At 31.7% G+C, this 15,984-nt stretch overlaps 1 protein-coding gene and 1 long non-coding RNA gene across 7 annotated transcripts; both read left to right on the top strand.

Annotated features, from left to right (window-relative positions):
• Window positions 1–265: 265 nt before the first annotated feature.
• Window positions 266–14,258, top strand: LOC117241901 (protein spire). 6 transcript variants are annotated; one of them, XM_033508162.1, is made up of 16 exons: window positions 266–532; window positions 618–761; window positions 3,891–4,216; window positions 5,234–5,265; window positions 5,384–5,507; window positions 5,591–5,748; window positions 5,881–6,099; window positions 6,567–6,596; window positions 7,042–7,305; window positions 7,427–7,568; window positions 10,778–10,911; window positions 10,989–11,247; window positions 11,337–11,650; window positions 11,787–12,035; window positions 12,108–12,394; window positions 12,509–14,258. In XM_033508162.1, the coding sequence occupies exons 2-16, from the start codon at window positions 718–720 to the stop codon at window positions 12,750–12,752; spliced, it is 2,826 nt and encodes a 941-aa protein (XP_033364053.1). In that variant the 5' UTR covers window positions 266–532; window positions 618–717; the 3' UTR covers window positions 12,753–14,258. The 6 variants fall into 6 exon arrangements, with proteins under 6 accessions (XP_033364053.1, XP_033364052.1, XP_033364054.1 ...); XM_033508161.1 differs by having other exon boundaries at window positions 266–761; XM_033508164.1 differs by having other exon boundaries at window positions 268–915.
• Window positions 10,117–10,697, top strand: LOC117241910. The gene is made up of 2 exons (XR_004495139.1): window positions 10,117–10,229; window positions 10,588–10,697. It is a non-coding gene; the product is annotated as an uncharacterized LOC117241910 (long non-coding RNA).
• Window positions 14,259–15,984: the final 1,726 nt, after the last annotated feature.

The following is a 15,984-nucleotide window of genomic DNA, read 5'->3' as shown; positions in this document are numbered from 1 at the left end:
TATATAAAATGAAGAAATACATAATACAAACTACACGAATAAAAATGAAATACATGAATAAAAATTTTTTAATTCTTCGCTAATAATAATTTGTTTACTAATTTTAATATCATTTTTTACAGGGCCCAAATAGATAAAGAAGTAGATAACAGATGAAATATAATTGAAGTTTTCAGTAAAGATAAAATAACAGTTTGTGATATTATTTGAATGCATTCGATTTATCCATGTGTTCTGTACTTACTTTATAACATTGCACTTGGCAACTCATGTATATATACATAAATCACATAGGTATAGATATAGTAAAAGTACAGGTTATGGATCGGATGGTAGCGATTCAGTAGTTTCAGTCGCGTTACGTTTCAGCCTGTATTGCAATATTTAACCACCAGTGATCACTAGTTTAAATGTTATAATGAGTTTCAAGTCAATTTTTTTTTATTGTAATTAAATTCACTGAAAGTGTACTATATGTCGAGACTCTGACAAGCTGAAAATTCCGCAACATATAAAAACCTACATACTGCCGGTATTCTTATAACTTATAGTAGTATCGAACAAAGGATACGCATATATATACATTGAATGTTTCATTTAATCCCACAATGTTGAAGGAAACGTTTCGTTGCAACGATAAATCGAGGAAATATCATGCCTGTATAAACAAAATATCATGTCGAGTCTCGATTGTCAATATACTCCAGGAAAATTAATATGACCGATGTTAAAAGTCACAAGAGGAAAGTTCAATGTGAAAGGTTGTTTGTGCGTAAAACAATCTTTTTACCTAATCGAAAAAGTGATGCAAAAAGTCTCATGCCAGTGATGAATAGAATAGTGATAGCTGTAGTGAAAAATCTTGAAACGTGTCTTGCGTCATAACTTGCATGTCAACCACCTAAATAATCAAAAGTACGTATTATATTTCACTATTAACATTTTTCAATGATCCTTATTATTATTCGATTTGTTCATAATACGTATTTCACGTAATAACATATATCTTACACATTGTGGATTTGTATATATTCTGTCACTTATACATTCCAAAATATGTAGGTATTGATGAATGATACTCCTGATTTACAATTTACAAGGTGATACTGCAATGCGAATTTTATTAGGAATATAAATTAGTTATGGGATGATTTAAAACCCTGACAAAAGATACTATAGATAGGTGTTCAATTCCATTATTTATATCCTTCTGTAACTTCATTAAAAATAGTCAATAATTGCTCTATTTGTTAATTGTTTTTATCCTTAATATATACTATCATGGGTGAAATTTCATTTCATGTGAATCTTGTTTTAATATTATCGTTCAATGAGAAGCTACCATTCGTTTGATATTAAATAATAATAAAATATTTAATTACGTTTAATTGTTTGACTTTATTGGTCTTTAAAATAAAACAAATCTTTTGTGGTGATATCTCAACTTAAAATTAAGGAATCAAACTATTACTGTGAAATATTAATAAAGCTATATAAATCATTTTGTCAAATACATAAACAATTTTTGCGATATTTTGTATACATAATATCTTAAACATATATAGCATAAATATAAATAGTACATCTAATTAAATTATTTCGCAGAACTTTTATTTTATCGATCGTATTTGTATGTAAAATATTGATTAATACTAAGACTACTAGAGTAGTCAAAATTATCAATTCCTAGTTTGTCACAGAAATTTATATATTGATAAAGATTTTTACGGTCTTTTAAGAAATTATTTGATATAAAAATGGCATATTCTAAGAAAAAGCAGAAGTATACATGTAGCTTTTTTATGCATTTAGTCTTAAACTTGTATATATAGTAATGCATGAGTGGATCGCATGTAATTTGTAACTAGTAATTTGAAAGTACTATATACACATCTGTGTGCAAAATTTATTGAAACGGTTCGGTAATGTAATCTTAAATGATACGAAAATCAATTGGCAATTAAGTACATATCAAGTTTATACATATGTATTGAAGAGTTTAAAAATAAGGTCAAGAAAAAAGAAGATTAGATCGAACTATTATCTGGAATTATTCATGTCAATGTCATTTTTTAATTCAATTTGTCAAGAATGAATTTTTTACGGAAATGTTGCGCAATGATTTTGATCAGTAAAATGGGCGTATGCGATGCATATTGCGATATTGCATATTGAGAATCATTAAACTATCCTGTAGTTACAATGGGCGATTTGCGCGAACTGACATTCTAAGTTCTAACGAAAGAAACATCTGAAAGTCGAAATACACTTATAAGAATATTTCATTAATTTGGACAATACCACGTATATGTTGCGATATGTTGCGATATGTGATCATATAGGCATCTTCATACGTCTTATATTGTTCAGAAAATTCGTAGCGGATGTTAAGAAAAATCTAACTACAATTATACTTTTTACCATCTATTACATCACGAATATTTTCGGTAATCAATTTCTTCAAGTACAAACTTCTTTTACAAACTTCTAGAGTATTTAATATTTTGCTTATTGATATTTTTTGAATAAGTTTTGTAAAGATCACTAAAAATAATACACAATAAGATTATACTACATATGTATGTATGTATATTTGGCGAATAAAACAAATACAGATGAATATTTCAGCTACGATTCAACATTTTTTGGATATATATATATTCAATATTATCTCGGTGAAAAATATTAATCTGTTCTTTTAACGAATTTTCCATGTTTCTCTTTGATTCTTCTCAGTATCAAATTAAGAGAAATATTTGTACGGACGTTCTATTATTTGATAAATATTTTTCTAATATTTATTACCTAATATTCAATATATCTAATAGTAAAATCGCACGCTCCTATCATTAAAAATATAATCTTTGCAAATCGTAGTGTTACAAAGATGTCGCACTGCACTGTGTTCACGATACATTATAGCTTCACGAGTATGTCGTCACTGCATGCGTGATGACAACTGGTCGTAAATGTTTATCTGCTTCTATATAGCTCTTAAGAACAGAAAGATATTTAGTCAGTTCTGTTCTCACATAATTTGAAGAACGTATTCGAGTCGGGTCCATGGTTGTGATTAAAGTGAGTTTTAATTGATTCGAAAAATTGTGGAGCTATGTACTTATGAACAATTCATATTTAATTTGACTAAAAAAGACGAAGAAAGTATTCTAACAAAAATAATTTTATGTATATTTGGACTGAAAAGATAGTAATAAAATATCAATGCGCAATTCTTCTGTAGTTGAATTTTTTGTTGCAAGTGCCGCATTATTTAATTATTAATGTTAACACATATCAATTTTAGATGAAATATATATTTTTTAATTTATACTTAATATTACACTTAATAATTAATATATAATATATATTTTATGTATAATTAAAATTTTTTATTTATATTTGATCCTTACATACACATATATGTTATGATTCTCATTAATTTTTTTAATGATTTTATTCTTGAACATATCCTTAATCTTTAAGTAACTTTATGATTATCATCATTGTTTTACGCTGTTCTTATCAAAATTATTAATATGTATATCGTGCAAAACAACGATAATTCGAACTTAGCGCTCATACAGCCGTGTGAATGTAGTATTCGAGTACATGGTATTCAAATGTCCACTGTGTAACAATAGTGTATACTGCTATTATCTGATTGTTATATTAATAACAGGTGCTCGTATTTATTATTATCATAAAGAGAAGCTGAGCATTTACATCAAATTAACGCAACTGATAAAACGATTATCTACTAACGCAATCTAGGTTTAAATCTTAAACTCGTGGATGAACTTTGATCGCGTGTCCGAATCGCTTTCCTCCTTTTTTTGAATTGTAAAATTATATAAGCATATCTAACGGCAGATTCTTTGGTGAAATTACAGAAAAATGACGACGCACAAAGGGATTTCCACGTCGTGTGAGGACGGTCTCGATGTCTCCGATAATGAGAAAAAAGCGAACGAGAATAAAGAAGAGGAGACACCGATAAAAAGGTCGAGGTGCAAACTCGACGCGAACGGTCGACTAAACCTTAAAGATATTCTACTGTCTTTCAATGGACCGATCAGCCAAGAGCAAGCATGGGCCTTGTGTTATCAAACCGCCAAGAGTTTGTCACGTTTGTCAGAAAACAATTTCTACGAACTTTCGGAGTTATCACAGATCGTCCTTCACAAGGATGGCGATGTTTGGCTTGGCGATCTAATCGGTGAGCTGATATAATCATTTGGTTTCTTCAAAGAAACACTCAACTATCTTTTATCGTGGAATATCTTATCGATGTATTGTTTTGTAATCAGTAACAAAACAGATATAGAATGATGATACGATATATATGTACATATACATATATATATGTAAATGAATTCAAATCGATAAAAATGATAGTAAACATGGAATGCATTATATAGTAATTCTTCGTACAATATGTTGTTTAATATATATATAATATAATATATAGTTGTATAATATATATATTACACGCGTCAATTATAATATAATAATTATTGCCTAATAATTGTGCTTCTACTGAGTAGGAAAGGGTTGCACCAAGGTTCACTGTATTGCCGAATGTAGTTGCAATATAGTCATCGCACTATATGTCTATGTATAATTATTGTATAGTTGGTATATTTTACGATTTATAGTATAAATATCATACAATTATTATATAGTCATGTGCTATAAATTATAATATGATATATGTATATAGTATGGTATGTGGTATATAATCTTCTGTTATACATATAGCATTCTTTTGTACAGTTATGTGTATAGTAATATATTTAAGTACAATATGTATTTATAGATATTAGTTATGTTAATGTAATATAATATTTTAGTATATATTATAATATACCAGTAGACGGTAAGTAATTGTATAGTAAATTATACAGTATACGTTTACAAACGCTTATAATTCAAAATATTTCAAATGTTACATAATTTCTAACATTCGTTTGTAAATCAAGTGCAAAATTTACGAATGACTCAGGGTGTTTGTATCGTAAGCTTGTAGGCTGATTAGCAATACTAATTAATTGTGTCTGTGAGCAGTTTTCTCGATAAGACTATTAATATACGTGATCGCAAAAAAGAGACGATCGAAAGTTATTGAACTTCGTATGGAAATAATCAATCATCGTTTCTGATCATGTACAAAGCATTTTATAATTTTAGAATCCACTTTTTTTTTTTTATCTATTTCCTGATGTGTTTGTTACAGAATCGGAAAAACCACGCGTATCCGAGAAAAAGGTAAGCAATTTTAAATATTATTTTTTAATGAAAAAGCTATGATATTTTATATTATTTCGTTAATATGAAATATATATAATATATATATAAAATAAAAGTATATTTTCATTTTTTGCAGGCAATGTTCTCACTAGGCATGATGATATTCAAAACGCTTGATTTCGGCCTAGATGAACAAGAAGAAAGGCCTTTATCACCGGATTTAGAAGCCCTTATAACATTAATGACAAGCGCCGATCAAGGTACAATTAATTTATAAAAAATAAAATTCAGTAAAAACATACACAGGAGTCATGTAAAATTAATTATTTTTCTTGTTGCACAGAAATTGAAGGAGAAACGGAAGAACGTCCGCAGGAAACGGACGACGAGGGTATTGAACGTGATTCCAGTGATGCCGATGTAGATGAATTTTCATCGCAAAAAAGTAACGATATGTATGAGGAAAGATCATCGGTGTATTCATTAAAAAATGTAATGCAAGTAAGTAAAATATATTTTTTATTTACTTTATCACATATGCAAATAATACATATGATATGAAGATAATATAAACAAAAATTCGAAATTTGTATAATAAACTCTATGAAAATATATAAACAAATGTATATATAGTTATGTACCAGGCATATGCAAACTTCTATGGAATCTGCTGAAATTCATTATAAGGCTGTAATACGGGCTTTGGTAGCAGAGGCTTTGGAACTGTCGCACTTTTTGGATACAGTAGCGGCTGATAAAGTACATGCTAGTCAAAGGGAATCTGTTACTGATGTCAATAAGCAAACCTCGATGTCTGTTCAAAACCTTGATACGTTAGATTTTATTGATTGGGTAAGATTTCACAATGGATCAACCACGAAAAATATATTATATGATTCATGTTGCGAGCTTATGTAAATGTAGCATTGTTTCTTGTTTTATGAAATTGAGATAGAGTGTTTCGAGATACGAATATTACGTGTTAAAATTTCACGTGAATTAAACGTGTTCACCTAGTCTGTAAAAATATTTTTGTTGTACTGTAATACAGAAACATCTTGTTAATAATATCTATATATATCGTATATCAAGTTTGTTCGATATTTCTTGATATTTTCTTAATAAGAATGAGTAAATTTCAAAATATAATAAAATAATGAAATAATCGCATTTGAATTGTGTTATAAAACCACGCATAAATACGTGCTATAACTCGCGTAAAATAGAACAGTTGACATTGCTGTGTCGCATAAAGTTATTTGTCACTTTGCAGAGATAAGATATTTGCGATTTATTGACTTGACTCTCTATCGTTATAGACTGACATTAGGATTTGGAGGGCTATACAAGTACGTGATTGTTAATAATACTTGCGCATGTGAAAGCGATATGTTAGAGTGATATGTTATGTACTTAATTATTGAGCATGTAGCATGATTAGTCTCACTATTATCAAGCATTGTTTTCTACATAGTTAGAACAATATTATCGGTCATTATATTTTAAATGCATGTGGTGATTTGATTTCAAATTTATCTATGCAAAATATTTCAAAAGTTAGTCGATTTTTATGTTTCTAGTCTATTTTACAAATTCAAGTATTTAATGGCTTTTTGAATACTCTGTGTTATATAAGTAGCATTGGTAACATATAATATATTTATAAGTAAAAACAACAAAAAGGTACTTAGTAAAATTTAGAAAAAATGTTCATCTAATATATATGTATGTTCTCTTTTTAAAGCTTCAATTGCATTTACGAGATCGGAAGAATTAAAATAACTATTTTAATAGGCAAGATTTTGGGTGCAAGTTATCCAGGAATTAAGGAAAGGTGTAAAGCTAAAAAAAGTGGAAGCTAATTTGGGTTCAAAGAATACTACACGTGGACGTGGAAAGGGAGCTGAGTTTGAATTAACTCCGTATGAAATTTTGATGGACGACATACGAAAAAGGAGGTATCGTTTGAGGAAGACACCATCCCCGACGCCACATTTGCGAAAAGACGCGCATGCTGTTATTCTTGAATTTATTCGGAGTAGACCGCCTTTAAAAAAGGTAACATGCTATTGAAAACGATGCTCTATTCAGACTTCATTAATGAGATTCCAATATAAGAATGGTAAAAATTGCAGTTTTTTAAAGTTTTACTAGATTTTAGAGACATAATTTTATACAGGCATCTGAAAGACAGCTGCCACCCTTGCAAAAGGAATGGACTCTCCGGGAATTACTTATGGAAAGTATAAAGAAGCCGCCAAATTTAAGGTCGTCGCGCAATAGATACGTTCCTAAGACCGAAAGAATATCTCTTCAGAGTGGTAAGTTGTATTTCATATTTACATACACAATGATAACTTTGTGCATGTCATACTGCTTTATAAAATATATTTCCTCTGTTCGTGTACAATTATATAATAAATTCATGAAACCAACGCATTCAGTTCATATTTCGTACACCAATAATTGCGACATTACATATCAATCAATCGTACTGGTTATCGGTTTTTGTGGTACCTCAATAAATCTTCGCTGAACTATAAAATGAGCGAAAATTTCAAAATGTGTAGTGATATATTTCTTCTGCCTAGAATGACGATTAAAACTAAGAACCACAATACATATGTGAGCTATATTTTATTCTGTGTCTTCTTTCAATTTCTAAACAAAACTTTTAACTTCATTCCTCGTATAGAAAATAGATAATAGTATATAGTGTTTGAAGTAAACAACTTTCGTATTCCCATAGAAGCATGCATACAGAGAAGAGATATATGCTTATATATCGATCATAAGCAGAAACATTTTAACCGAGATGCATCAATACCGTTGCATCCGTATGCTTGGAATTTTATGGACCAACATGGTGTGCATACACAGCCACGCGTTGCACACGTGCGATTGCATTTTTATAGAAATATATTCAACCGAGAATACACATGCGCGAGGAGATGAGCGCGAGCGCAGTGCCCATACAGGGTCGCACATCTCTCAGCCTTAACATACTCTTGCGGGATAGGATTTGACAATTGCACCGCAGTGCGGCCAGGGCAGTGGTATCTGTGTCTTCATTTTTTTCCAATAATAATAATCATAATAATAGCAAGAATAATGATAATCATTTAATGTTCGTATCCCAATTCTTGAGAGTAGAATTTGACAACTCGAACGCAGTGCGACCAGTACAGTGGTATCTGTGTCTTCACATTTTTCCAATAATAATAATAATACAAACAATAATGATAATCATTTAATGCTCGTATCCCAACGATACTTTGATATTTCGATATATGTATTATTAAATATTCTCTAAATTAAACACATTGGCTACTTTGCAATAAAGAGACCAGTGTAATGATTTTGGTCAACAGAATATTAGGAAGATAATAATTTTCGTGTTTAGTCATTGTCCGTTGGGGGTGGTACGGATCGTGACGAATATTTTTTATCGCGATAAAGAAGGGTCGATCTGTATGAATCATGATTGGCGACGGTAGGCCGGCTTAAAGCATCGCAAGTCCCAGACCGTTCGTGCGATCAATAACCGAAAGCGCACAAGAGGGCGAGAGCTGACGTCGCCCGAAACGTCATCGTACAACGCGACCGCTAAATCTTTGCTTGATTTCTCGCGTGTCGCTCGCTCGTACTGTTGGCCTTGCTCATTCGTTTCTTCGCTTCAACCGTATTTCCTTGTTTCTCGTTCTGTCTCGTTCGCGCGTTTCCGGGGAAAAAGTAAAAGGTGCAGCTCGAGCGTGAAATTCAATCGGGTTGCGTCTAAACGTGTACGAGTAAGTCAAGTGCAAAGGAGGATAGGCACACTAACGAGCACGTGTGCTTGATGTACAGTCCCTACCAGTGGATCTGCAAGCATCACGGTGGGCCAAGGATTTGACAGGATGGATAAAACGAACAGATGAACAAGGAGAACAGCTTGGACGCTGGTAATCCAATATTTCTGATTGTTTATCGAACGAAGAGAAACAATGGATTTATGAGATCTTAACTGGAACGTTTCAAATTGATGAACGTCTTGATTCACAGGCTGTGAGATCGTCAAGTCGAGCCAAAAGATTGTAGAAGAATCAACAGAACTAGTAACTTCCGGTTGGACGTCGCGATCGTCGCAAGTAGAGCCATTGTAAAGAATTATGTTGACACGCAGTATGTTCGGTTTAAATGTGCATAGCCATTTTGTTACTAAACTGTTTAACATGCAAAACACGTTTAAAATCGTTAATAATTCTTCTGAAGTGAATACTTCGTTTAATTCTGCAATCCTTTTAATCCTGTACTGGGGAAAAATAAGTAAAGGTAGAGAAAAGTATAATTTTAACGATATAATCTCCACTTTAAACAAATTTAAATCTGCGTCTAAATAATCTTCGCATTCTATATTAAAAGACTTATCAGAAAGTATAAATAAAAAGAAAGCATCAGCTGTTAGAAATAGTAGACAAAAATGAAGGAAAACATCGAGGAATGTAGTATTCTACCCTAATATTCTAGAATTCAAATCATGATACTTTGTTTGACGTGGGATTGTTTGGATCATTGTTTATGTTGAAACATTAAAACACTGATTGCCATACGTGAGACAGGCCAGAATGAGGAAGATTAAACCGGACATACTGTATATATTAGCAGAAGAAAAGAGTAAATATAGAAAAGAGGAATAATATTACCGATCGTAGGCGGTGAGTCCCGCATGATAGTCCTGGGTGAAGTTCCACCGTCGCAACCGGAGCAGGAACAGGAACCCGCGCAGGATGTGGCGGCACAGTGGTTGCAGGCAGAGAATCAGACGAATGCCGCGGTCACGACTACAGTTGGCTCGGTTACGACCAACGTACCGACTACCGCGAGTCGGAACAGAACGAACGTACCACCGGTTCCGCAGCCGAGGCAGAGAATCGGCAAGCCAGAAATTAGGGTTCCGGGAAACAGGAATCGTAAGTCGCGTAGAAGGCGCATTACGGTCGCAGGTAATCATACCATTCATCTTTTTTTCGGCCAGTAACATAACAACGGGTAATATATATAGAAATGTTTTTGGGCTGCAGACGATGAATTCATTTTAGCTATATTTCAATTGATGCAACAGCTACTTAACACAAATTTCACGGATTGTTAGCCTGATTGCGTTTTGCATAATAACTTGCATAATATCATAATACTTGAAATGTAGCGATCAGAATTTACTATGAACATTGATCTCAGTTTTATTGAATTATAGGAGCATTAGTTATTTCTGATACTGAAAGATCTAAGATATTTTTCTCTTTTATAAATATTTCTATGTAATTTTAATGAGTGTATTTATAATCTTATGCGTCCGCGCAGGAGGCAATTATGTATGTATTTAGGATTTACTGAGGTACCACAACTTTGTGAATATTTAACCATATTTTTTTTGTACAATTTTACGGTCACGTGTCATGTTCATTAGTCATCAACATACACGCAACTATTCTTCCGATAACAATGATTGATGTATATTTTGGGATCCATCTCTATGAATGACGTTTTTTAGATCAAATCCAAAGTACTGCTGATATCAAGGATAGTGAATCACCTACAGTACCGAAACCTCCTCGAAGGGATTTGGACAATACGAATTCTACGACAAATAAAAGAAAAGTAATACCTGTAGATTTTGATTTAAAGGTAGATTATAATTCTTCATTTCTTGTATCTTCGTTCCGAATTCTTTTTACTTAAGTTAGTATATATTTTGAAAATAGCTCGATGCAGAAGATGAAGATGATGACGAAGATTACAACGATGAATTGGCAGTAACAAGATTTGAAGAAGAGGATGAAGGATCAAATTATTGGCAACTAAAAGAAGATTACACATTTGTAGATAGGGGTAATGCTCGCAGTAGGCATAAAGATCAAAGGGATGACGACGAAGCAAGTTCTGCTAATCCTTGGCGAAAAACTGGTGGTTTACGTTTGACGAGGAATGAATATCATCGATTTTGTGATGCGCAACTTGAATGTAATTATCGTAATTATGATGTGTCTTATTTCATAATGAATGAAACCGGATATTGGAAAATATATATATTCAAAAATAATTACTTTTAGCATATGATCTCGCAACACAGTGTCCATCTAGAAGAGCGTCGGCTCGAAAACACGCAGCAAGACGTAGTATAGCACTTACAGCGTTAACTGGTACCACGTCTCTTCCTCACTCAAGGCCACAGAGTCGTACTCAATGTACAGGTGCAACAGAATCATCGTTAAGTCAAGGTCCGAGTCCCAATATCAGCGTAAACCCTAGTCCGAGTTTGAGTCCTCAGCCGAGAGCAAGACAACCACGACGATCGCAAACCATTGTCGAAGGTACAAAGGATAGAGAAGATCAAAATGAAGACTGGCAAGATGATAAAGGACAGGTATTATGTTACAGAAATCAGTCTACTATTGGAACAATATATTTCAAGAATAGAGAAACCGTCGTTTATATAAAATACATTTTAGAAATTTTACTGAACGTAAATTGCTTAAAAACAAATAAATTTTTTTTTGTAGAAGCCTACATTGGGTGACATGTTCCTGGATGAAAGACTTTCTTTAACCCTAGAAGAGATTGTGCATATTCGTAGTGTATTAACTAAAGCAGAACTGGAATCTCTGCCCGTAGAAGGTCGTGTAAAGGAAGATGTAGAAAAGAGGCGCGTTTGTTTCCTTTGCCTAAAAACTAGGTTCGGACTGTTAGGACCATGGGGGCAACGTTGTCGCTTATGTGAGAGGACAGTATGTGTAAAATGTTATTCCAAAGTAAGTTACCGAGATTTTTGTTAATTTAGTCTTAATTAATAAATTTCGATTAAAATATTACTCTTGTTATAGATGCGAATTCCAACAGAACATTTCGCCCACGTTCCGGTAGTTTTATTATCCCCTGGTCTTCTTCTTTCTCCATCATCTTCAGAGCCAGATACTAGCAAAAGTTCATGGCTAAGAGGCACTGGCGCAGCTGGATCTGCACCGGCATCACCGGCTTCTAGACGCAAGGATTCATCATTGAAAAGTGTGACACCTTCATCTACGCCTACTACTACACCTGTTTTGATACTTACACCGACTTCCACACCGCCTTCCCATGCTCGTCGCGAAACAGAGAATCAAGATAAAAGGTTTACTTTTTACTTGCGGTTTTTACTTTAAAAATGTTTGCTCTTTATGTTAACATTAGAGATACCTATTTTTTTATAATTTGCTATTTTCCATAACAAAATTTGATCATACAGGAGTTATAAAAGCACTGGCAGTCCAGCCAATGTGCCATCACTGAAGGCATTCTCCAGTTTCACTAGTCAAAGCTCGGAACAACGATTGGCCGCGGAAAGATTGAGAGGCGTCTCTATGGTAGTCTGTCATGACTGCCGCATTATGGTGATACAGATAATTAAGAGTTCAAGAACAACACGAGCTACGATACGTAACAATGTCATTTCGCGACTTACTTTGAACCTTTCGCCAGCCTATGTTTGAATTTTCTCTGAAAAAACGAAGTTCCATGCACGAGATTTCTGTTGGATACAATGGCGCATCTCATTTTCTATTTAACTAATGCGTAACATGCTATTTATGCCAATAAGTGAGGCACGTAGATTAGATTTCTTCTTCTTGTACCGGTGTCTTCTTGTGCTCCTTATGCCATTAATCTCCTATGAATAGTCATGGATATCTCTAAAAAAGCGAGCCCATCAGATGCTACATATTGTGATTGCATTACACGAGATTGAGTACTCAGTACTTTATTGGTTCTAAAATTTATCATTTGATAGTGATGGAATTATTCTATTATTGTCATGTAACTTTGTTTCGAGAAATGAAGTTCTTTCTAAATAAGTTTGTTCATTTTTTTATGTAGGAACATATTAAACAAAGTAAGTGATTATTTATACAAACTGATTAAAAATTTTGTTTAGAGTCTACAAAGTACGATTTTTTTAATTAAAGTATACAAAGGAAATTAAATCTATGATATATTTGAGCATGAATGGTGGAATTTAAAGGATGAGTCTAGTACGAAATCGGCACAGAGTGGCATTTAATATAGTCTACGTACCTACATTCAGGCTTACATCTAAGTAGATCGTTAATGCATGCAAATTTGAAAATGATATGATTAGAGTCAAGTATTTAATTACGACGGCTAAGGTTCCGTTTGGTTTTCAATAACGGTGAACTATTTTTCGCTTCCCATTTCAATAATTACTAATAATAATAACTGTATTAATAAAAAAAGATAACAAGCTATTGTGCGATTGCATTGCGCATTATGTGCGTTCTCAGTTCATAAAAACTGAGAATCCATGTTTAACCCGATCAGTTATCTCGGGATTTTGAGAATGTGTACATATATGTTCCTTTTGCTCCCACATTGTTGTGAACACTAAATCTAAAAATAATATCACATTTACCGTAAAATTTAGTTGAGAGAAAGAAAATTATCATAAGCGAAAATCAGCGAAGAAAAAGTAAAAATGTTGAGATATTAAATGTAATCTACGTATATGTGCCAGAAACATTGTTTCACGCAATAGTGATCGAATTATAATTAATTCTGATCTATCAAGCTGTGCGATAGTTTCGATTATGCGACTACTAATTCGAATCATTGAAAAATTCTAATTTTCTTCATTATTCGATTCGCTAATGTATTCATGTAACACATAGTTCTTGCGCGATTATAGATTTTATATTTCATATATTGATGATGATTGTGTTTGAAATTCCAAGTGTCTTTACTTTTGTCAGTAATTTTTGTTAATAATCTAATTAAGGCGAGAGGTACGCATACATAAGCACACACATATTATAAACTAGCGAGAGAATCAAATACTCTGACAACCCCGAAGGAAAAGAATGTTATTTTTTTGCGTCCGCGTGACATTAGTTTATTTTAAGAGAATATATTTAATTCGTAGAGTGAGTCAAAGTCGGAGCACAATTGTACTATAAATCCGTTTTAATGGAATTCATTAATTTAAATTCTTTTGTATGATGTTTGTGATATTAATTTATTGCTTTCTATGTCTACTATTTATTATATTTATTTAATTCTGCGAATTAATTAATAGCTGTGTTCCTTTATAATTGTATATATAATTATACACCTATATGTTATATATTTCATATGAACATGCTGTGCAATTTTCATATTTTGTTGCATATTATTATTCGTTGAAATATTTTTTTATTTATATTATTTATATTTATATTATTATTGGTATCAAAACTATGAAGTTTACATTTTCGTTTGCGTTTTAATCTCACGTAAATTAATTATATTGCGACACAAGTTAATAAGCGGAGAAGAGAAAATGAATTTAAAAAATAAAAGAAGAAAATAGTGGCTCTTGTTACGGCCACGTTTATAGAAAATTAGTACAATTAAGTGGCTGTTCGCTTGCACTGGTTAAAGGTGTGCTATTAACGAGGAAATGTACAAATGTAAACCTATGATGGTTCAGAGTACAAACAAAGAATGCGAATTGCACTATGACGATTAAAATGCTGGTACAACGTCTGGCACCGGGTTATATACATAAAAACAGCGTGGTTATAAATTTATTCATACGTGTAAAGTGCATTGGTGGATTTTACAAACGGGTGAATTAGTTTGATTGAGGATGAAGTTTATTTATTTTTTTAATCACACAAGTACTTAGATTTCCCAATAATTTCCAAGCAAAAATCAAAATAAATATAGTTCGTATAGTACTTCAAGAAAAGCAATGTACAATAAACAGATTTTTTCGAAAACCATGTAAAAAAACACCACGACACTTTATGAACAATACGAACATAAAATTCTATTTGTAGAAAATTATTACAATAAAACTAAGCTGAGAAAAACTGCTAAATAACAGAGTCACAATGGTATGACATTATAAGACATAAACGACTTACGTGATGGCAATTGAAAAAGATCGTTTATTATATTAATTTATTGTTTTTTATGTACGATGTATATGTATACCTATAAATAATTAGAAATCTTGTTTTTATGATGAAAGCGACCAAAATACATTCTATTCCGATTCATTACTTAAACCGTTATCTTTCTGAACAAAAGCATTTCTCTTATTTTCTACTTTTATACCAACAATAAGAAATTTTTATTTACATAAATTATATATTACTGAAATATTTTTCATATATAACGACACACCTTGTAAAAAATATAATTTCTTTTAAATATTTTTTATTCGTATTATATATTAATTAATACTAAAATGTAAAATTTTTTAGTTAAAGTGATATTTAAAAAATATAACGGAAATTATTGTATAGATGCTAATTCGTATAATAATATTAATATTTTGGCATTAATTCCTCAAATGATTAAGGTCCCTAAATATTTGAATTAATTATTTAGAATTTTTTCACACAAAAATTTTCGTTTGGAAATAAACAAAAGTTGAAACGTAAATAAATGAACCAAAAATATTAATGAAGAAAATCTAAAATATAGACAAAAGAGATCTAAACGTAAACGGTTTTTACTATCTTTACAATAAAATTTACCAAATCTTTTATGTTATCTTAAGACATCTATTTACATATTAATTGATGCAATATATGTTTATGCTTGTACATATGATACAGAAATAAGGTAATATATACATACGAGTAATACTGATCAATTACAAAGTTTACAATGAATTTATTTAAAAAAATGAAATTCGCGTTAAAAAATGAAATACAATATGGC

Source organism: Bombus vosnesenskii, unplaced genomic scaffold, assembly GCF_011952255.1.
Source record: "Bombus vosnesenskii isolate JDL3184/JDL3185 unplaced genomic scaffold, Bvos_JDL3184-5_v1.1 scf7180000016261, whole genome shotgun sequence".
NCBI lineage: Eukaryota > Metazoa > Arthropoda > Insecta > Hymenoptera > Apidae > Bombus > Bombus vosnesenskii.
The sequence above is the reverse complement of the archived record's forward strand: the minus strand, read 5'-3'. Positions and strand labels throughout refer to the sequence as shown.